This window comes from Copadichromis virginalis, linkage group LG1, assembly GCF_057382275.1.
Source record: "Copadichromis virginalis isolate Kocher_CV1m ecotype Utaka linkage group LG1, C_Virginalis_male_GT1.1, whole genome shotgun sequence".
Lineage (NCBI taxonomy): Eukaryota > Metazoa > Chordata > Actinopteri > Cichliformes > Cichlidae > Copadichromis > Copadichromis virginalis.
Genome location: NC_140618.1, coordinates 28748548 through 28772921, shown reverse-complemented (window position 1 = coordinate 28772921; position 24374 = coordinate 28748548). Strand labels below are relative to the sequence as shown.

Genomic DNA, 24374 nt, shown 5'->3' with positions numbered 1-24374 from the left:
ATCCACAGAAAAATCAGCTTTCCTATTGCACAGAAATGATCCACAACTTTTCACGACTAATCAGTCATTACCTGGTCTGTGACAGTCACAAACCAAAGCCAGTTTAGTTTTGTTGTTGTTTTTTACAACAGCCAGTAACAAGAGGTCATGGGATTTTTACTGCTGGAGATGAATTTCAAGTCGCCGTGAATGAGTCTCTCCCATTGCTCTGCTAAAACACAGGCAGCACTCTTACCCAGAGACAGAGAGAGGGAGGGAGAGAGGAAGAGCGAAAGAGGAAGAGACGGCACTTACAGCATACAGAAAGAGGTAGAGAAAGAGTTTGAGTGGAGAGAGCGTGAAGAGGCTGAGTGTGACAGCACCGAATGAGAGAAGGAAGAGAAGGAGGAGGGACCGAGCGGCAGGGAAAGGGTGGGAGACGCTGAGAGGGGGACGGACTCAGCGAGTGAGGGGAGGGAGCACCAGAGGAGGGGAAAGTAGATGAGAGGGAGAAGTAAAGAGGGAAACTGAGGGAGTCAGGAGAAGAGAGGAGACTAAAAGGAAAGGAGCGCAAAAAAAGGAGGACAGATCAGCAAATAAGCCTAGTAGCATTCCTCTCACAGCTGCAGTGATCCAGGCTGGGAGGGGAACTTTAGCTCACTGGGAGAAATAATAAAAACCAACCAAGAATTTGTGTATATTTTCTCTGAGCTAAGAAACCAGAAGCTACTGTAAAAAAGGAAAGGGAGCAAGAAGAGAGCTTCTGCAGACTCCGAGTGTCCTGCAGGGAAAGATGGATTCAGATTCTGGAGAGCAGAGTGACGGAGACCTCTCTCCAGGTAAGGCCTCAAGACTCTTACAGGTCACCACAGCACTGGTTTCTGGCATGCCCTGCTAACTAGACTTTAAGCAGACCAATCCAGGAGGTCTACAAGCTCTTTCTTCCTTTGTGTTCCAGTAAATTTTCAGCATTTTCCAGCCTTTCTTTACTCTCAACTAAACACATTTAGTGCGTCTCAATCCTCTCTGAACCATTTCTCTCACGCGCTCAGTCTGTTTCTAGCGATCAACAGCTTGCCTGTAAATCTGAACCCTTCTTTAGTGCACCCAAATGTAAGAATCGAGTACAGTATTTAAAGCTTTCAAAGATGTGTGACAGGCAAGCAGCCGTGAGCTCGAATGCATGTACAGTGATGCTGGTGGCTGGCAGAGGCTCCCTGAGTGCGTGGAGGAAAGCCGGCTCAGTCACCACCAGGAACAGGCAAGCTCCGACACGTGCAGCCAGTTTGTTCATCAACACGTCCAGCTACAGAGCGAGCCGGAGAGACCACAGACTCCCCGGACGCTGAAATCAGCTCCTTTTCCTCATGAAGCTCGCTGCTGTTTGCTGGAAGTTAGAAGAAAAAAAAAAAGATTTATGGTGTCAAAGTACAGGGCAAAGATTTATTGCGCAGATGAGAGTTATACATTAAACACACAGGTAGAGGCACAAATGCTCCTTAAAGTGAACTCGCTTATTGGAGATTTCACAGCATCGCATGCACGTGGGCGACTGATTCTGTGGGAGAAAGGAGGGAGATGAAGCATCCTTGTGGAGATATGTTTGAGTTTAGACAGATTGAAATGTGTCTCCAGGAGGGGTTTCTTTGTTTCACAGCAGTGTCAGAATACAGGAACAGTCAAATAGCAGCGAATAAAAGTAAAACTCACGCTGATGCTTGAACTGACTTTATTGCTCTCCTATCGTGGTTTCCTAAAACTAATACTACTAGTAGATCTGCTTTAGGCGTTGGAGGGTTTTATCATTTAATGTTAGATAACGTTGATGGCGTGGGTGTTTGCAGTTTTATTTGAAGTCACAGAGCTCCGTGTGCCTTAATGATGCTCTGCTGAACTCTGGCCATCTGCCTGTCCATCTGGACCATTGTCTGTCTGTCCTCTCATCCATTTGCAAGTGGAGAGGAACCTCAGTGTGAGGGTTAGAGGACTTTATGCATATAATGAGAAAGTGATGACATATTCATATCATCTGCTGACTTCCATAAAAGTCTTTCATATGAAGCGATGCTTTGTGCGTCACAGTTAAGCCAAACCGTAAAGGAAGAGGCTTTATTTCTGTCACTTTGATGTGAAGTGGTCTACAGTGTTTTCCAGAGACTCCAGGTAAAGCATCCTTCAGCATAACATAACCAGGTCTTTGTTACGTCAGAGTAATAAAATCATATAGATTTATCGACCGGACACCAAAAAAACAAAACGTTGTTGCACATGTTGAATCTCCAGGGTGATGCGAGAGCTATATTTTTCCAAAGTCAAGAGAAAAGAAGAGCCTGACTCACACTCATAATGCATCGTGCTTTGTTGCTGTGCTGCAGTGCCTACTCTACCGTGGAAAAATCTGGTTTGGCTCACTTGATAAGGTCAGTGAAAGCTGAGATAACGTATTTGGGAAAACAGGAGTCTTTTGTAACTCTGTTGTACACAAACAAAACCCTTTTCCTTGGATATGTCGGTGAGGGATGTGTGATAAATCTACGCTTTACACATACACATGCATATTTTCAGCAGTGTAAATAGCGAGGTATTATGTTTCAGCTGGCCTTGACCTTTCAACCATCTCCTGTGCCCTTGGGCAGTTAATGGTTGAACTTTTTTTTTTCCAAGAGAGTGATGTTCTAAATTTCTGTGCTGCATTAATTTTACCTCAACGTGCCCTTTCCATGAGCAATTAGTGATAGTTTATTTTCTTCAGTGCCTCTCTGGGCTAACCCAAGAGAACTAGCCTGACATGACCTTGGCACAGGTCATGTCAGGATTGTGCATTCAAGTAATATCTGTGTGTGTTTCTAACATGCAAACTCATAAATAAAACCACATAAAGATAATATCATGACTGAACTATGAGTAGCTTTCTAGTAGTTTGAGCCATGGAAACACTGTTGGAAGGTGGCTGCTAGTAAACAGATAGACAGATAAGTTTGTTACTACCCCCAGGAGAGAGCTGTTTGGTCACCTATCTATAAATCAAACTCAAAATAGTGGCCTTGTGATCCCATGTGTTTTGTGTTTTATATTTATGCCAGGAACAAGAAAATAGTGTACAGGAAGGAGAAAGGTGAGGAAAGCCTGCTAGTTAATTTAGGCAGCAGGACTCACCGCAAACAGCACATGGTGAAGGTGTAGCTACCAGGGCTGTGTGTGCCTTTGCACACTGCTTACCCGAAAACGACGCTGCTGCTCCTGCTGCTTGGTGCCACCACAGTCACCGCTGCTGTCAGCATTTTAAAGAAACACCTCCACCTAGGCACCCACCTGTAGGTCCTTAGCTTTCCAAAGGCAGTAAAGCAGAAAACTACTCCAGCTGGAGGGGGGTGTAGCACACGCTACAATATGTAATTGACTGTGGCTGACTTAGATTTGGCTACGTCATTATATATCATCACTCTATGGAAGGTTAGCTGTGAAAAGGTGCTGTTTCTCTTTGTATTAGCTTCTTACACACAATATAATAGCATTCCTCAGCTTTCTTAATGATTCACTTTCCAATGTTGCACATTATCAGATGGGTTAGCCTAAGTTAGCAAAATTTAGAAAGCCTTAAATGATATTTGATATTTTACTTTTAAGTGAAAACATGCTTTATGCTTAATGCTTTTACCATTCTTCCCAGTGATGGCGCCTCACGTCTTGAGCCTGAATCCCATTTTGTCTCCTTAAAGACTCAGTTTTTCCACCCTGATAAACTTGTATGTTTTTTAACCCGTACGTAGGGCATCCCACCTCAGCTTTTAGGCTCTTTTTTGCCAACTACATCTATAAATCTATGATTTCTGTGGGCTTAAATAATAATCTGTCTCCATGCTTTCTTATGGGAAGCAAGAAGATTTATGCAGCACATTTTTTGCGTTTACTCATAACACACTCCATGTGATAATTTATGGAAATATTTTAAATAAATAGGCTTAAACTTTTTTTTTCATTAAAAAAGTAAAAGTTTCACACTATTTAAAGTGTCGCAAAAACATTCTCGAAGATTTTCAGGACGCTTACATGAAGCAAATTTAAATAAGTTCTGCTGAGGAAGATATTTTCTAACATGGGAGAGTTAGGACAGAGCTTCATTACAAAAACTAATATTGTGCTTCATTGTGTTTTTCTGGCTTTGCTACAGCGTTCTGCACACAGAGCACACAGAGCTGTGCTGCAACGACTCTGAAAAAAGGCCATAAAAAACCCAGCTCAAACAGAAAGGATCATATTTTCTTACCCATAATCATCCAGTCATGCACTGAGCATGCCTCTGACCATACCAATATCCACAAACTGATTCACCCAGTCATCCTGTCCCTCCTTTCTGTGGTGGAGCGGGGATGACCACACCTAATTATGAGTCAAAGCAAAGCTGACTGTCAGTACACCTGTTCTCCTGTGTATGTTGCACAATAGGTGCAAAATAGAGGCTAGAAATTTCACTAAACTGTAATGCTTCAGGGCTTTCAGACACTCCTGTTTTCCACTTTGAATTATTTTTTTATATATCACTATATTATATTAAATTACATTACTGTGGCATTATGTTTAGCTATTAACCACGTTCTGTTTTTGGATGATTTATCCTGGTGATGTGATTCTCTCTAACACCATAACTCCATCAGCCCTGTATAGATCTATTTCCAGACATTTGTGTTTACCTTCAAATTCACAGGAAAAGCAGACTTGTTGAAAAGGGGAGCTTTTTGGCTGTTGTAACAACAGCTGTGATATCCATAGGGGCGTGAGGGCCGTTTCTGTGCTTCTATTAAAAACACAAAACTGCAGATGTTGTCTGATGACACAACTGAAATGCGATATTGGGCCAGTAGATTATCCCCGCCATTCATTCACATGTTTGCGCATCAACAAACCTGCTTTATTTTTCCTGTTAACCGCCACTATTCCAAGCTTCTACAAACACTTGAGCTATCTCCGACACATCAGAGCAGACCAGATGCACTCGGCAATGAGAGAAAGGCTTCTGCCTCATGATTGCCATGTTGGCAGACTGGCCACATGCTTTGCACATGTGAGCCAGCCCTGGATACACTGCAACACTCCCAAAGATACGCACAGACATACTGAAAAAAAAGCCTGCGCTCTTCTCATATCCTTGGTCTCCCAGCACGTGCATCCCTAAACTCTGCATTTAATCTGGCCCACAGATGGAGAGTGCTCACTGCACTACACCCAGCCCTCTGTACACACGCGCATACACACAAACACCCACACTCAAGACACCAGGAGCTGGTTCTGGAAAATTGTAACACGAACTGAGAGAAAAAAAAACACAGGAGCGAAGCCGTAAGTGGAAAAGACGACTCAGGAGAAAATAGTTTTTCCTACAACTGAAGCAAAAGACAAAAAAAAAACCCTTTGGTCACTATCTGTGTGTGAGTGCACTTCCTCTGTATGCACATGCATGCATGCATGCACTGACACAATAATACCGTGGCATTTCACGGTGTTTGTAGGACATTTGGAAAGAGGATCGTCTCCCCACGGCTGAGCCATTACTGAAACACGGAGTCAGACCGCAGAGGCACTCTGACAGACATTCTGGTCAAAGGCCTCATAGACACACATTCATAAGGAGGAGATGGCTGCGGTTTCACAGGAGGGCCATTCGAAGCAAAGCAAACAGTCAGTAGTGGCGCCTGAAGTGAGAGACGATCTCTTTGGGGAGAGCAGTATGCATTAAATGAAGGCTGGACTGGTGTTTGAGAACCACTGAGCCTGTGCAGATGCCGCCTCTGTGAAGGAGCGTGTGTTGGTTTATTTTCTCACTCGCGTTGACCTAAAATCACAATCTCTGATAGAAAGTGTTCTTTACCTTTACTTTGTGGTTACAAGAGTTTTCTACATTAGTGCCAATAGAACATGATGTCTGGGATTTTCTGACAAAAAAACTAACAAAAAAACCCAAAACTTAACATGCAGATGGTAAAAAGCTAAATACACTTTTCCTCTCTCTCCCACTCCAAAAAAAAAAAAAAAAAAGATAGAAAACAATGTGGAGTGGGAGGCAATTACACACACAGCTTTTCACACTTAACTCTAGGAGAACTGAACAAACTGTGCTGATTATAGCATTATAGAGTTGTGGTAGGGAAAAGCACCCGCGTTCATCATATTTCATAACAGTTTAACAGTGTGTCATGTTGATCCTGCTTTCAGAAAACCTTTAAAAACTATTTCTAGTGAGATAGGAGACAGCCGCGCAGACAGAAGTAGCCCTGGCAGCTATGTTGTGGGCGTAGACATTTCACGAGCCTTAATGGTAGCTAAAACTTTACTCTGTGTTATCCCTGGAGGCTGGGATTCGAATTAACTCATGGAATGATTCGGTTTAGGCTCGTAATAAGGAGTCGAAAGAAAAATGCAGTCAATAAAAGTCAGTTAGAAACATACGAATGTGAGAAAGAGAGGGAGCGTTGTGAGTCTGCGTGAACCACAGTTATTTCCTGGTCATTAGTTAGTGGTGTGTTGGCAGCCAGGACGGCAGAGGCCCTTTGGCTTCACACTAATGCGCGTCGTGCGCAGAGAGGGAGGGCCCGCAAGGTCAAAGCTCAAAGCATATGCAGTTTCATCACTTCAATCAAAGCAGGAGCAATCTGAAAACTTGAAATCCTGATCTTAATATTCTTTTCTTGACTATTTATGACTCTGTAATAGTTTATTATTATTGATGCTTTATTTCATCTGTCCTCTGGCTGTCCTGTCAGTAGAATGTGTGTGAATATTAGATAGAAAGAGCATTAAAAAAAATCCCCCCTGCGAAGGGGTGTTAATGGGTCAATGAGACAAGTTGTGTAAAGTGCTTTGAGTGCTCAGATAGAGTAGAAAAGCGCTACATAAGAACCAGTCCATTTACAAATTGTCAGAGTCAGTGTTCACAGCATGTCGAGCTGGTCATGTTTGAATCTTGGGCTTGCATTCGTTAAAGGCCGCTAATTGAAGTGGACAGCATACGTCACAATTTTCCAAATTACAAACATCCCTGCGAGGTGACAAAATCAGTGAGGTCATCACATTTTACCAGCAAGTACAGGAAAAGCCTGTGAATAGAAGGATACTGGAGGCCTAGCAGAATTATGTAGTGTTTTTGTAATGAAGAGAGAATAACTGGGAAGGGGGGGGCCACTGTATAACGGCAGTGACAGACTGAGCTCCTCTGTGAGTGAATCGAAGCTTCTCAGTGCCTCATTTTTATTTTATTTTTTTTACGTGAACTTGAAGTGAGTGAACTAGTAAACAAACCAGGAGGCCAAAGTTCTGGGAAGGGGGGAATTTGGGTGGGCTGTCATGGTCTTGATGATTTTGCATGCGAGTATCTGTGTGTGCGCGCATCTTCTCGAGCACCCGTGTGTCCCTTTGTGAACGATGCCACGGCATGCTGAGACTTGGCCGAGGTCTATGAGAGGAGCGACTCACCCAGGGCCGGAAAACGCTTACTTCCTCGACACTGTAGATGCGCTGAGAAATGGAGAGAGGAGCAGATGAGAAAGACACAAGAGCTTCGTGTGTGTGTGTGTGTGTGTGTGTGTGTGTGTGTGTGTGTGTGTGTGTGTGTGTGTGTGTGTATGAGACAAAGACACTGCAGCCAGTTCTTAACACAGCTGTACATGGTAGAAGGTGGAAAAGAGAATGAGAGGGGGAGAGGTGTTGTTTCTTTTTTTTGTTTAGCTTTTTTTGGTGTTGTGCGCGGCTATGTCTGACGTTAAGGGATTTTGACAGGAGTTAGGCAGTCAAACTGTGGACATATGATCTCACCTCTTTTTCTTCAACACCCCCGCCTCCTCCATCCTTGCTTCCATCACTCCTCCACACTCCTTTATTTAAGTGACCTGACACATCTGCAGACGGTATAGATTGCTGCGACAGTCTATTTGTTTTGATTTTCTTCTTTCATCCGCAATAATTCAGAGCATTTCTCAAGCAAAGATAGTCAATTTTTCTCTCTTTTTTCGACCATCTTTACCTTAGACTGAAAGGCCTGAAAGGTGCATTCCTCTTTTTCTTGCCCTTTGATTCTGTAAAAGGCATAACTTCTTTATTTTAGACGGAAAATGGGAAACTGGGTAACAGAGAGGCTGAATACATCATACTCCCCTGTATTTTATTAGGCCTCAGCCCCACAGTCTATCATTATAGTTAACGCACAAGCCCGCACACACACATTTGTAGCCAGCTGTCGCTGTCAGATTATTCGGTGCACAGAAGCAAATTTGTCATTTCGTTGCGTAGAAATGTGGAGTCTTTTTCTCCATTCAGTCAACATCATCATAATGAGATTTGTCAGCTGGTGATGGTGGCTGAGTACTTTTCCACAGAGGTTACCAGAAAAGGGAAGTGGAGAGGGGAGACAGCCTGCAGTTCCCATACCCAGCTAGCCAGATACCCAGTTCACTGTCTGGTGCTTTACTGTAGTTAAACAATGGCACAAACATGGAAACCATAGCTGGTGGAGAAATTTGCTTTGCAGCAGAGGAAAGGTCAAATGGTTGCAATCTCACAGGACCCCGCAGTCCACGCTGGGTCCTAACAGGATGTCTTGGATGCCACTTCTGATCCTCAGCGGACCAGGAGCTCCTTTGGTCTTCATAACAAGGAGTGACTGTGATGAAAGCCAAGGGCAGAGTAGAAGGTGGGGGTCAAATAGCTGCTATCTCTCACCCTCCCTCTTTTGGGCCACCCATTTTTTTGGGGGGTTTTTTGTGACAGGACATCAAGCGGCGCATTAATCATCTTCTGCAAATGCTTCATTTCGCCCAATCTCTTTGGTTCAGCTCTACAGGGACGTGGCCATTAAAACTAAGAGACAGAGAGAGACAAAGAAAGAGATGAAGAATGGAGCATTAAATAAGGCTGCACGGCTGCCAAGGGCAATCTGTTCTTGTGTCCCTCGTGAATCAGAGAGCCCTCCTAAGTGCTTTTCCCTGGACCCTTCATCACAGTGGACATTTAAACCAGTCCCAGGATAAACACACTTATAGTCTCAAACTCTGTTGCAAGCCTCTTCATTACAGCTACATTAACATCAGTCCACCCCCCCCCCCCCTTCCACCCCCTTTTATTTAGAAATGGCCTTTAAAGCTTTTCCTGGTTGATATTCATCCATTATGCTGTGAGTAACGCTGAGTGAAACCATTTCTGAATAACGCACAGAGGACTCCTAACTTCAGAGGCCAATTAGCTTCTATTTTCCAGCTTCATTAAGAGCGTTTTTATGCCTCGTTTCTTTTTTTTTCATTCCACAATTTCCTTTGACTTAAAACTATTTGATTGCAAAGCCACCAAAGAAAAAGTCTGAGAATGGTTTATTTTTAAGCTCCTCAGAGCACAAAATAATTTGATAATGACCTCACCGATCTTATAGTTTCTGTATGCTCTGAAACAAACTATTGATCCAACCTGCTGTTCAGCCACACTGAAGGAAAAACGTGGTTTTTTTTCTTTTTCTGTAGCTGTACAACTGAATATACAAAATGCTTTGGAGCACACACACTAAAAATATAATAATCATGCACATATGCAGCGTGACGTCAGCTGATTTTTCTTTTCTAACATAAATATATCACAAAGCAGCTGTGATTCAGCGGTTTCTGATTATTGATTATTTTCCTGCAGCACTTGAAATGCGATAAAATGAGATTCCTATTTCATCTCCCCACCCTTCCACACATATATTATATATATATGTTAAGCCTGAGGCAGCAAGATCCCTTCCAATACAGAAGCCAACACAGATCAGTGATACCAGACATGATATTTATTAGGTCAGAATTAGCATGACAAACATTAGCTTGCATGGAGGTGGGTCGGCAAAGAGGCTTGCAGGGGCAGAAGCAACTGTGTGAGCAGGCTAAAGCCAGTTTTTATAAAGTGCACCCCACGTGTTATCTGTTGAGCCATCAGATGAGCTGTTATGAGTCGCTGTACGGGCATACCAGGCTGAGCTTGATTCCATGACCTGCCTCGGCTAATGCTAAATGCTCAGATACTGGCTCACACTCATACGCTGTTATCTGCACTGAGAATATATGCTGATCATCAAGTTGAGTCAAAATCAATCCATCAAAGGAAAGCACATAATAAGTGTGCTGTGGCATCAGACCATATATTTTTACTTTTGTTAATACAGGCTGACTGAATATGTACTTTTTCTTTACACTTAACTGAAAATGCTTATCAGAAATCACACACTGCAGGCTATATTTATTAATATTGCAGGCTCGGTGAAAACAGTCACAGGATCAGTTTGTTTGCTTTCTTAGTCAGTTCTCCAATTTGTGATGTTTCCATCACATGCACTGACCTTTATCTCACTAGTACTCGTGTGTAACCTTTGTGGTGATGCAGTCACTTTTGTGCCTCGTATTATCCATAGCATCCATAAAAAGCGGAGACAGGTAACATCTGCACAAAGCATTAACAAAGAGCAGCTTTTCATTTGTCTTGTTTGTCATATTTTTGCACAATGTTAGCAGTATTAAAAGCCTAAATCCGGACGTATTTTTTGCCATTACGCTCATTAAAGCGTGAGCTGTAACCTACAGCATACCCTTCGGTTTCAGCCACACACACTACATTTATACTTTAAGCTCCATAACCCTACTTTGCACAAATGAAAGTCATTAAAGTATTAAAGCTGAGTTATTTATTAACCATAAACTTCTGAATGCCACTCTACATCCTGAGCAGCTGTTAAAGGCACAGTGACTGACCTCTTTCAGCACCAGACTGCCCTTTGGAAACTGGCTCAGAGTCAGATTTTACATGTCATGAATAATGCACATCATTGTGCTTCACTCCACTGAATCGCACTGTTTTTCTCTCTGTGCAGAAATCATAGCTTTCTCAAGTTTTATCAGATGAGAAACAAACACATACATTGCAACAGACAGAGTGTGCAGGGGCGCTATGTTTGAGTCATCTTCTGAGGAGCGTTGTGGGAGTCCAAAAAACGCCTATGCAGAGACTTTTGCAGGTCCAGGGCGAGTGGAGGAGGAACATGAAATGACAAAAATTGGTTCCCATTCGACAACTCCTTCCTTATGTACAAAGGCATCGTGATGTGTCTTTATGCAGCCGTTATCTACACGGCAGTATATTAGTGCAACAGCGAGTCTGACAAACAGCAGCTCAACAAGTCAGAAGCCTCGAGACTGACAGTGGAAAATAAATATGTCCCTCCTCCAGCTCCTCTGTCGAGGTACCAGCTGGCACAGTCCACCGGCCTCTTGGGCTCGCTTAACATCAACCCTGTAGGCTATTAAAACCCCCTTTAAGATCACTGAATGACCCACTCCTTTGTTTTCCTAAAGCCTTGTAAATGCAGCCAGAGAGAGTCTCACTGCAAATCCTTATTGGGAACCAAAAGCAAACGAAAAGGCCAAGGCAAAAGAAGTGGAAGTCAAGCTGCCACCCTTGTTTACTTCTGCTGCGTGAGGAGCGTTCTCCCTGACATTTTCCTGGTATTGATACATCGTTGGTACCTTTTTTGTGCTCCGAAATGGCATCGCTGATGGATGGCAGACTTTATTACCGAAGGCTTTCCCCAGATATTTTACAGCAGAAAGAAATGATGTAACTTTTTCCAGTGAAATTCATTTTATTTATGTGCATTTGTCACATAAATAGAAAATAGAAACCATATACAGCTACTATATGTCATATATGTGAATCATCATATATAGCACAGTAATGTGCAATTGGTCTTATAATGTGTCCAGGGAGCATATGAGTCGTTTAGATGTGGTAGCTAGGAATGTGTGTGTCAGTCTCTTTCCATCTAGCTGTAAAGCTATCATCACCCCAGTTAATTAGTGGTCAAAGTTGGTCTGCACATATACATCTTTTAGTTGTTACATTCCATTCCATTTTTATTTGTTGGCATTCAGAGTGCAGTCTATCAAATTTGGGCTTTTTTCCCCTTCTCAGTATTTTATATATGCTACGTAAACCCATTCTGTAGACAGTTTTTGTGATATTGGTCATAAAAAAATGCATCCACATTTTCATTCATCACATGTATCTTACTCCTGAAATCCAGACACCTTCCTATATCCTTTCTCAGATATTGGTTGATCCGATTGCGTTTGGCACCATATGCCACTGATATTGCTTTGCTATTTGATTAACTTTGAATCTCACTGAACAGGCTTGGTCTTTCCTGCAGGCACATATTTGAAGAGGAAAGTTTGAACACTTAGATTCTGCACAGTAACTCAGTTTCTCTGTGATTCTCATCATCCTTAAAAGGAGGCATCTAAATCCATAAAATACATCATCGTGTCATCCGTGCAAGGGCTAATTCTATGATCCCTGTTCCTTACAGCTACTCCCCTCAGCTCCCCGTCCTGGCAGATAGCTTGGGCCAGTGGTTTGATATAAATAGGACTAACAAAACATTCCCATCTCCTTCCTGTTTGTAACACATATCTCTGATAAGGAGCCACTTACCTTTACCTTTGCAATATGATCCTGATACATTGCTTTGATGCAACATTATATATTCAGTAAAACCAGATGTTTTATATAAAAAGAATCTCAATTAATTCTGACACTGGTCAGTAGCTGTCTTATAAAAAAAAAGTCATATAAAGTAAAATTTGACTTTGTGCAACTCCTGCAGAAGTCCATTTTTATATAACACATGAGGCAAAAGGGTATTTACACTGTACTTCTGTTCTCCTATAAAGAAAATACCTGAAAAGGAAAAATGTCTGGAAAATTATTGCACTTGCAGAGTGCCAAGAATGTCCTGGAAACCACTCATTTCAAAGAGGCATACAATACATAGCTGCTGGTGAATAGAAAATTGGTTGCAGATGGAAAGTCACCGTATACCAGGAGGTTTTTGGTGATGCTGTAAACAGGCAACAAGGAAGCTTTGCAGAGCTAAACTGTGTTTTTGTTTGCTTTGGACCTTTTTTGCATCTCAGAGCTAGGTTGTGTGTCAGTAGTATTTACTGTTTGCAACAGGTGCTATACACACATTTATATAGTGCTTTTCCAGTGTTATTTACATATATATATACACACACACACACACACACACACACACACACACACACACACACACACACACACACATACAGGACTTTATTCTATGTTATCTAATTGAAATTCATCTATTTCTCTGAATGTTTTTCATTCCTATTCTTTTGCTTTTTTGTTGTCACATGTTCATCATATGCTGATATCCATCTTCACTGGAAATAATTTGTATGCTCACCTGTGTCTGTTGCATAAACACTAAGTCATGTGCTGTTAGTGTATCAGTGGCTAGCTGGCTTTAAAAAAAAAAAAAAAAAAAACCTGCACCTGTGCTGAGAATGTGACCTGGTTTGTTGTCGTTAGTAACCCCGCACGGGGATGCGCTTATCAAGTATTATGTTTCCTTGTGTGAGCGGGTCTGTGCGCCTGTATCACTCACGTTGTGGGTACATTAATGTCACGTTATAGAGCCCTGCCTGCCTTTTAAGCACAAAAAGCAAGTACTCCGTGCATCAGTTATCGCAGTTTAGACCAAAGACGAAGTTAATGTTGGGGTTAGAAAAATAGTTTAGTAAGGCTAAGACCCCAAGGAAATGATTTTAGGTCATTATAATGTTTTTGGAAGAGGAAATAGAATTATTGTGTGTGTGTGAGTGTGCATGTAGTCACCTGACAGGATCAAGATCCTGAGTATTCAGAAACGCTGAATGTTTCAGACTAATAACACTCTAATGGCTGCACCAAATGACTCATAGCTCTCTGAAAACAGTCCAGACAATATAAAAAAAAGCAAAACTACTAAGACAGCTCCACTTAGGAAGCCTTTATTTGGAACAACCTCTTTCCCTTTAGGTCAGTTACATCTTCGATTATGTCTGTAAACAGGAAGTATTTCTTCAGATTGTCATGAAGCTTTTTTTCCTGGTCAAAGGACAGACACAAAATATACACGTACTGTATCCAGACTCACACAGAGCCGCCTCATATTTGTGTGTTCCACACTTCCGGATGTAAAGTGCCTCCAGTGTTGACTCGGTAAAGGCCAGCCAGCTATTGTCAGTCTTAGTTGCTGGCTCTGCTAATGGCTCATTCTTCTGATTAGTCTGGAACAAGACCAACACAAGCCTTTTCCATCCCCACCGCCTCACAGCTGGGTGTGCTACAGAAAATGTCCAGAGTAGCAAATCTTGCATCCAGTGTTGAGCTTTAGCACGTTACACAAATAGAAGCAGCTCACTTTTCATCCAAAGAAAACATATATTTTCTTGGATTGTCAGCATTCAATGAGCAGTGATTCCCTTTAAAGTGGGACAGTTTAAAGAATGCAACAGCTGAAACAAAGTTGACTGCACATTTTTATAAGAATGCACTGTTTGGTATTAACCATCCTTTCACTATTGCTGACTCATTCCTAGTCTGTATAATGTCTGCTTATTATATCCTCACGCTGGAGCAGCATCTCAATCCATCACTCCAGCCTCCTTCATTTAAAAAGCTTCAGGGTCAGTATGGAGAGAAGGACTAACTCATGCTCATTATATATGGACATATCTGTTCACTAGAGCCAGTGGCTCCATAGTGTGGTGGTTTAAACATGTGCTTAACAAGCAAAAGATTGCCCACTTGGTCCTGAGAGGATACACAGATCCCTTAGGGGTTGCACCAGGAAGGCGATCTGTCATAAAAATCTGCAGAATTAAATATTACAGCGCTACCTGCTGCAGTCACCTCTTCCTCGGACTGCCCGAAAGCAGCTAGCTGTTTGCAAGAGCCATGACATTTGCCCTTTTCAGGTTGTGAAACATAAGGCTACAGCTTCACTTCACACAGGGACCGTTAAACTGACAAATAAATATTTTTCCATCTCGGTTGCTTGATGTAAGTGTCTCTGGCTGCAATCAAAATAATTTCGTCCAGATGGATCTTTTTTTTTTTTTTCACTCCAACACCTTGAGCAGGGCAGGTTTGGCCGGTCTCCATGATCCACAGTGGATGTATATTCTGATGCAGTGCAGCTGAAACTGTTGACTCAGGCCTCGGAAAACACCAGGCGGAACAAAGAGAGACTGTCTAGTCAACAGCCGTGGCCAGAGAGCAGCAAGCACCTTACTAATCCTGATGTTAAAAGTAAACTTCACCAGCTCCCAAAACATGCTTATGTAACCTCTCTGATGGGCTTCTGCGACTGGCCCCGCGTTAGCGGTTTAGCTCCGCTCCCTGTTTGTGTTCAGCAGCAAATTCAGAGCAACCGCTTTGCTTAGTAAAAACTTTTACAGCAGAGAGTGATGCAAAGGAAATAATGAGCAGGTAGGAGAAGAAGTGCCAGTGCTGGAGAAAGTTAGCATGCAGTTTTTTTTCTGGCCATGTCTCCTCTGACAGCTTGCACTATTCCTTAACTTATTCTGACACTGTGGTTCATGCATGTCACTCAGCACAGCCTCTGGGTGACAGGCTGTACGTGTGTGTGTGTGTGTGTGTGTGTGTGTGTGTGTGTGTGTGAGAAAGAGAGAGAGAGAGAAGGAAAGCTTGGACTTCTCACTGTCTTCTTGTTCACTCCCATAATGATCCACCCTCACTTACTCTCTATGTGCTAAAATCTCCAGTCAGTATCTGAACCACCCACCTCCTTTACCAGCACTCTGACTCACACCTCAAGCGGCCTCATGTCCAGTCTTCTCAGTAATTTCCCCCCGCCCCTTCCACCACACTCCTTCATTTTTGCTTACATTCTTCATCACTGCGGGATGCGCAACCAGACTTGAGACAGGAGTCAAGGCGAGTGAGTCGATAGCCACCTGCTGTTGCTCAAAAAAGAGGCTCCAGCCTGCGTGTTGAGGAGTGGCAGGAGAATAATTAGTCTGCTTTTAGCTCTGCAGAGAAAAAAAAGAAAAGAAAAAAGAAAGTGAGAAAGTGTCCAGTCAATTCCAGCTCAATAAATCTTTTGGCATAATCACAGCAGATGTTTTTTTTTATTTTTGTTTGCATCTTTTTTTTAATTTAATTTAGAAATGGAGTCACTCGCACATACTGGTGGGATCCAAATCCAAGTCGCCCGCACCGCCATCGGTCTGACAAGGCTGGCTTTATGGAGCAAGCTGTCACCTTTATCAGTGTGCCAGGGTTTCAGAAATCTATCCAGTTGGGTTTCTGAATATCAGAGGCTCGCTGGAACAAAGAGCTGCTTCAGAGGAACAGGAAATGACTGTGACTAAGAGAGTCTGTTGATGAGAGGCACAGACACAGATCTGCCTAATCACAACCAGTCATATGTATATTATGGTGTGACTATTCAAATATCATGGAAACTATCGTGCAGCTGCTCAAATGTTTGTGTCCATGATACTCAGTTATTTCCTAGGTGGTTTCTTGGAAGTCTTTTAAGTGGGTTGTTTATGAAGTTGTTGGAGTTCTATTGTCGCTTGTCTGTGGCCTCTATGGTAAAGAGAGGGTAGATGGCCATCTTTAATAAATGGAAAATGTAGCAGCCCTTTTTTTTTGACAAGCAAATGTTTAGGAATTTTGCTCTGTACACACAGTGTGGTCCCACCACAAGCAAGGAAAACGACATACAGTACATTTATCAGTAGGAAAAGCTGTGAAACTTGTGAAAGCACAGTGAAAAGTCAAAAAATTAATGTCCTGCTTTACAGGCCCATCCAACTGGTCTGATTGGAGTCCTCGCCTCTTCTGGCCCCCAGGCCTTATGTTTGACACCCCTGCTTTAACACCCATAAAGCAAAGCAGCTGTGATTTTTATGATAAGTGATTTTTTTAGGCTTTACTCTCACCACACTCCTCTTTAGTTATTGTTTCAATATTGTAGTCCATCTTAGGTTAAAAGCTTAGGTAAACCTGCTGTTAGCTGTGCAGCACCAAACAGCAGGCAAACATACTGGAAAGCAACGTGGAGCATTTAGCTGCTAACAAGCCATGTGTTTCCCCGAGCAAATGGTAGGAAGCAAACGGCAATATTAAATTTGCTAAATTGCCAGAAACCAATCTTGACGTTGTCCCACAAACAACTGTTAGTTTACCAGCACCTCCATACTGTCAGGTTTATGTGGGGATAATTCATCAAAGCTATGTTCACAGCTTATTTATGCCACGCCAAACTGGACAAAAAAAGAAAAGAAAATCGGGACATATCAATCCATCATGAAATATTGCACGCTTCCAAAATCTGAAAGAGTAGGATATATGCCATGCGACTCACTTCCTCGGAGACCACAAGTGAAACGAGTGTTTTCATAGTAATTACAGTCAGGATGACACACTTATCCCTGTTCCCAGTAAAAATCTGCCTTCGTGCTGAACTGAACTCATAGAAATACCAGAAATATTGACACCTCGTGATTTAAATAGCACTGGGAACTTCTGTGTCCTCATGCTCACCCACCACACGTTTGTCAAATGCACAATAGGTCTCGCCCCCGCTCTTCTGAGGCTCTACAAAGAAGAGGTGAAAAGAGACATCAGATTTTTTTTTTTTAATGCGATGGGGGAAAGGACTGTAGACAAAGACATCTGCTGTTAAATGTCATGGTGGGCTAATTATATATACATGAAATGTCATTTAGCTGCAGACCAACACAGGAAATGTCACTTCTGTACATTCACATGAAATGCCACTGATTAGGTTTTCCCAATTGTTGCCCACCCCACCCCCACTTCCCCCAAATTCAAACACCTCCTTTGTATTGAAATAACAAACAACCGGATGATGTGACAATGCTGTGAATTCTAAACAGTCACATACAGGAGCTGTGTGCTTAAATAAAATTATAATGACAACTAAGCAGGTGTTCCTCTTCGAATATGGGCTCATCTGTTGCTCTGCGCTAAGCCCACTGGGCAATGGCACACTCATCCTCACTTTTTTTACCCTCTCTCTCCCACTCTGGACGTAGATGTGGAGGAGGGAGCGGTTGACAACGTGCCCAGGGAACAGGGGGTGGGGTGGGGGGTAGTGAAGCCTCTTTGCTTGGCTTTAATCATAATAGGAGTTATCTGGTGTGTAATTTGAAGCTGGGTGGCACCTAAATAAAACCCCTTTCCATCCTCCCACTCCTCACATTCACACACAGACACGTGTTTGGCTGCTCGCATTGCTTCATGAGGACACAAGGAGCCTTTGATGTTCGCTCTGAGATAAACTGTGGCTGCAACAGGACGCAGACTAACAAATGTGATCAATCTGGACTTGTAAAAGGAAAGTGTGTGAAAAGGAATCTTATCTATCTTCAGCTGTTTGAAGTTTTCCAGGGAAGACAGTCATTCCTCCCATAGCCAGCTCGCTAAACCACTGCCAGCTCCAGGAAAGCCACCGCCCTGCTGCAGAATGTAGATGCATCTCAATTTATCCCTCGTTCACTTCTTCAGACTGTCGTCTGTACCTTTTTTTTTGCCCATGACACAAAATACAATCTTGTTTATAAAAAAAAAACAGAGTCGTATATCTGAATAGACTGATTTATTCGACTTGACCTTTCATCCCAAGAGGAACTTTCAGCATTGCCATGTCATCATATCTACTCACATAAAACTGTTACCAGTTTTCTTGTAACAAAAAAAGGAAAAATAAAACCTACGAAATTTCTGCAGTGTCATGTCATGAAACGAGCAACTTGCAAAAGCCCGCTCGTCCAGATGGATTTCAGCTGTTATGTACATGTAAACATGTAAGAGTGTGTAAACAATGACTAATGTGTGCATCATTTATTTATTTTATTTCTCTTTCATCTCCCACCTTCCCACCTGGTCATGGCAGATGACCGCCCCTCCCTTAGCCTAGTTCTCCTGGAGGTTTCTTCCTGTCAAAAGGGAGTTTTTCCTTCCCACTGTCGCACACTGCATCTTCATAAGAGGTCTTTTGATTTTCAGAATATTGATGTTGATGTGTTAAGGAATAAACATATATTCTTAGTGCTTATTTGCTGATTATATTGTTTTATGTATTTTAATAAGAGAGGGCCAACTTTGAGTGTAAACTAGGCTGACAGGAAACTGCATTTGCAGAGCATATGAGGTACAGACAGAAAGTGAAACTAAGCAGAGTGTTCGAAACTTAGAGTGTGTGACGTGCTACAGAAGTATATAAACAACCATGCGGCTATTGCTGCTTTCAGACCTGAGCTTGTGTGTTCGTGTAAAATAAAGATAATTTTTTGAGTTAGACCACTTTGAGCCTTGAGTTTTTCTTGGCCGCCAAAAGAATACAAAGAACTGAATTTAATAGCTGTTATCCTATATTCTAAAGAGCTTTGAGTCGACTCTTGTTGTGATTTTGCGCAACAAATATTTCTCACCTCTGAAAGGTGCAGCACACATTAAAGTTTTTAACTCATTTGTAAACCTTCTTATTTTGGATTGGTCATCACGAAGTGCAATATATGCTGCAGATTAAACTCACATGTCTTTTCTTTTCTTCTCCTTTTCGTTTCTCTTCCTTCAGGGCAGGAGAGCTTCAACTCCCGTTCCCTGGCTCTGCAGGCCCAGAAGAAGATCCTGAGTAAGATGGCCACCATGGTGGTGGCTAACATGCTGACGGATGATACCAGCAGTGAGATCTTGGACGAGCTCTACAAGGCGAGTCGGGAGTTCACCAAGAGCAAGAAGGAGGCCCACAAGATCATCAAGGACGTCATCAAGATTGCTCTGAAGATTGGCATCTTATACCGTAACCACCAGTTCAGCCCAGATGAGCTGGACACAGTGGAGCGCTTCAAGAAGAAGATGAACCAGGCAGCCATGACGGCGGTGTCGTTCTACGAGGTGGAGTACACCTTTGACCGGAATATTCTGTCAGAGCTTCTGCTAGAGTGCAGGGACCTGCTTCACGCCTTGGTCGAGCAGCACCTGACCGCACGTTCACATGCCCGCATCGATCACGTTTTCAACCATTTTGCCCACGGGGAGTTCCTGGCCGAGCTGTACGGAGACGGAGAGGAGTACAGACTCTCTCTGAGGAAGATCTGCAATGGCATCAACAAACTGCTGGACGAAGGAACGCTTTAACCTCTTGCACTTGACCCCTTTCACCTCAAGCTCTTTCTCCCTTTGCTCCTTTGTATGTCCTTTTCACTTGACTGCCACATCCTCTTATTGCTCTCGTCTTCCTGTTTCTTCCGCATCGATTTCCACGGAGGTTGTTGTAACATCCTGCTGTTATGATTCAATGAGGGATTTTTTTTTTGGACTGTCTTTACACTCAGTGGAATCCTTTCTGCACGCTAAGACAGCCTGTTTCACATTGTATGCATTTTACATCCTCTTTGTGTGCAAAAGTGTACTGTACCAATGGCCAAAAAAAAACTTGCAGTAGGTATATTTGGATATGGAAGATAATCAGTTGTAGTAATCAGTCTTTCTATGTGTGGTTGCATGTGTGCGTGTATGAGAGGATGGCTGCGTGTGCTTGTATGGGATCCGCTTGAATAACGTTGTGTAGTGTTTGTACATAAGACCAATAATGACCTGGTATGTATTATGTATCTGTGTCAATCTTCTCAACAAGGGTGTAACACGTGTTCTTTATTAAAGATTTCTTTAAATCATTATTTTGCATTTTTTCCTGACAACAAAAGCTCCACATGGGCTGGGAAAGCTTTTAGGAAACAAGAGTTTGTTCCTTCGTGTTGGCAGTCATAACGCTAATTTTCTCCCGTGACTCATGTTGTAGTCAACTGAAAAAGGAAAACAATGATTTGCTTAATTGCTAACCAGTTACTCTCTTTTAAACTAGAATAGGTCTTTTAAGGGGAAGTATATGGGGGGACTTTCTTGTCCATTTGACCCAGATGCATGCCAGACATAAATCTGCACATGTTTTGAAATGTCCAGAGAATTCAGTGATTTGTTATTTCTGGTTCATTAGATGCCCTCTGCCTCTGTTCTGCTCCCCAGGCCAGGAAAACATATTACTGGTGGTTTGGTGTGACTCCAGCAGCGTAACTCTGGCAGCCAGTAGAGAAGAAGTCCAGTTTTATGTCTGTGTTCTCTTACAGAAAACACAGAACAAGAAGACCACCCACCCAATGTTCACCCGTTTGCACTCACTCTCAGTCAGATCCAGACGTCGAAATACTCATGCAGCTATTGTTACTGGATACTTAATTTCATGTCATTCACCATAAACTTCCATTACATCTATAAATCTTTGTTCTTCTAATTCCCGACCATTGCACAAAACCTCCAGCTGTTTCCAGATTCTTAAATCAAACAGTCTGGATATGAGACCGGGAAAAAAAAGTGGACGCATAATTTATAATGTTGACTAGTTTGAATTAAAGAACTGCTACAGGAAAAAAAAGACCGCACACACGTACGCGCACGTGCGCCTCTCCTCTACTTTTTTGTGGATTTCCTTCCATTGGCCATAGAGGCCGATTTATAATAATCAGTCATCTCATGTAACTCTCTGTTACTGATTTTCGTTTTAATTCTCAAAATATCTAACTTGTCCTTTAACCTAATTCAAACTTTATCTTAAACTTTATGTAGATCCTGTGGTCAAGACGGACCCGGCTGTAACTGGGTCAGTCTTGACTTTCGACTGACTTTCGGCCTCTTGTGTGGGTCAAGCTTTAAAACATTGAATCTGACATTTCCCAGAATGCCACCAAAATGGTCTTTTCTTTGAACCCGAACCGCCTCCAATGAATTCATATAAACATCTAGGAAAAATGAAGTTTGTAATGCAGTCCCCAAACCCAGGGCAAAAAAAAAAAACCCTTGTAAAGTCATTTCTCAGACTTTGATAAAAACCTTCCAGAACCACAGACATACTACTAACTGCCTCAGAAGAGCACTTGTGTTAAATTATCTAATATGCAGAAGAACAGTAAATGTAAGCAAAACCTCAAAACTAATGAGATATTCTCTCGTTAGAAGGTTAGAAGTTCAAGAAGGACACACATACACAAAACAGAGGAGAAAACACAGAAAGCTCGGTGATGTAAAACGCCCTGCGGCTTAATGAACTTCCTGAGCGCCGTCTTCAAAGGATCAGAGGGTGAAGAAGTCAGCAGCATTATATCTTGTCAGCTGGTTATAAAGAGACCCCACAGCTGATAATTCCACTGGAAATTCACATTTTCGATCTCCACTGAAAAACATATGACCCTTCAAAATGTTTATGAGGAACACATACAGCACATGCAGTGACATTTCACCCACAATTACCTTCCATTAGCAGAGATTGCTTCAGGTTTTCGGTGCCTTTTTCTGTCCGCTCTTGTCGGTCCTCCCCAGCACTCCTGTGGATGGAAGGAAAGCGTAGACCTCTAGTGGTGAAATAACTTCTTACACATGTTAGTACTTTTGCTAAATGCGAGGGCTGCCAGTTACAAAAAGCAGTGCAGCTAATCATCTGTCAAAGCTTTTACTCAAATGGGACAAAGAAATCCCTATTTACACATGTCACAGATGGGAAAGGGAATTAAAAAATTATATTTGAGACATGCAACCAGTTGTTTGTCCCACATAACCACAGGGGGGGGTTCTCTTAAAAATAAAAAAAAGAAAGAAAGAAAGGAAGAAAGAAAGAAAAGATAAATGAAGTGTTTCCCTGACAGTCTGTCTGAAGGAGGCTGTAAATAGATGACATATCAAAAGCAGTGCCTCCGTGGATTGGATTGAGCTGAACTGACTTTGAAGTCTCAACAGTTTCCCCCTGAGTCTTACATGAGCAGAGACTTCATGTCTTTCCATCTATTTTGTTCTCCAGAGAATGCCTCTGTTCAGGCCCTCACAAAAGAGAGTCAGATGGCATTTGCAAACAGAGGAAAAAGACAAATAAATACCAGGTCAGCTTGCTCCTCAGAACCTCTTCTCCCCAAACACAGGCTCAAACAACGATGTCAGATCCGGCCTCTAGGCACAAACGTGCAACGCCAACTACTGGCTTTCTTAGAAATGCATTAATAAACAGCGCGTTGAACGTACTCAAGAGGAATCTTTGATTCAAACCACAGACGGTTTAAAGGATGAATATTGCATGGGCTAAGGCCTTTTGAGGCCCTGATAAACTGCGTCACGTGATTTTACTTCTGTCAGAGTAGTTGGCTCAAGGATGCATTAGCAGCTAAACATTTGTGCCTGTAGTCCCAAGGCGAGGAGACGAAATTCTCAGAAAACTCTTTGAATTACGATGTTTTCTGAGAATTTCCCCACAGTGTTGAGAAATATAACAGTTATTTAAAACACATAGCTCATAACAACAAAAGGTGGGAAAACTATCAGGAGCAGAGAAGAGAACTAATAAGACCTTCACTCTTATAATGGTTTTGATGAATTTCTGCAGAGAGGCTCTCACATCTCCCTCACCCAGTGCAATAACACTGCAACGCTAAAAATGGAAGCGATCGCAGCAGTAAGATATTTGGCAATCGGAAAAATATCCTGTGGACTTTCTCATGAGCGGAGTGATTACACAACCAAATACATACCCTTTAACAGTCTCACATTGTCACGCACTTCACTCTACTTCCGCTGGAAGTGCACGCCTTGCACGCTTATAAAAAGAGGTATGTCATGCACCCAGGTCAGAGATGTGATATTTGTTTTTGTTTTGGGTCATTTTTACTTTGAACCTGTGTCTATTATTTCATGTTCTGTTTGGTTTTCAGTGTGTTTATTGTTTTCCATTTGATTTTCATGTTCCTTACTATCTTGAGACGTCAGTTCTTTATTTCAGTTCCTGTTTGTTTCCGTTAGTTTTCTGGTTGGTGTTTGTTTTTTCCTGACCTTCTGTCCATGTCTTTCTGTGTCAAGGTTATGTATGTTAGGGTCTTGCCTCTAGTAGGAGCTTTGCTAGTTTTGCTAGTTTTAACTTTCTCTGCCTTGCTGTCCTTGTGATTAGTTTAAGCTGTTTCTTGTTAATCAGGGGTTTCCAGTTTTCTTACCTTTGTCACTATGTGTGTTAACCTCCCCCTAGTGTGTTCTCTGTTTCTCTTGAAGTGTTTGAATTTATTGTTTGTGTTGTTGTTTTGGACTTTGGAATATTAACTAATAAAAAGTCAGCCTATCAGTGAGTCTTGCACTTGACTCCTGCAACTTGCTACACCCTGTGACGGTGAATTCAGCAAACTTCCTCAGCGTAGCTGGTGTGACTTGAATGCAGAACTATTTTCCACATTGATATCAAAGTACTACGTTTTTGAAGTATAGGACAAGACAGTAGGAGTGCCATGTGCTTTGAAGGACCACCGCACAAGATTAATGCTCCATCAGCCAGTCACAAATGTTAGGGAGAAATCCTCAGTTGTGTTCTTCAGCATAATTGGATGTTTCAGCCTTTTGGCCCATTACATGCTGATCAGACCTTGGTTTGTATCCCTGAAATCTCAGGATCCTGCTGGGGT

The 24374-nt window shown here is 42.3% G+C and overlaps 1 protein-coding gene across 1 annotated transcript; it reads left to right on the top strand.

The window, feature by feature from the left end:
* Positions 1-475: 475 nt before the first annotated feature.
* On the top strand, positions 476-20570 carry tnfaip8l3 (tumor necrosis factor, alpha-induced protein 8-like 3). The gene is made up of 2 exons (XM_085458124.1): positions 476-818; positions 19466-20570. Exons 1-2 carry the CDS (start codon positions 773-775, stop codon positions 20026-20028), a joined length of 609 nt encoding a protein of 202 aa, XP_085314250.1. The 5' UTR covers positions 476-772; the 3' UTR covers positions 20029-20570.
* The last annotated feature ends 3804 nt before the right edge of the window (positions 20571-24374 follow it).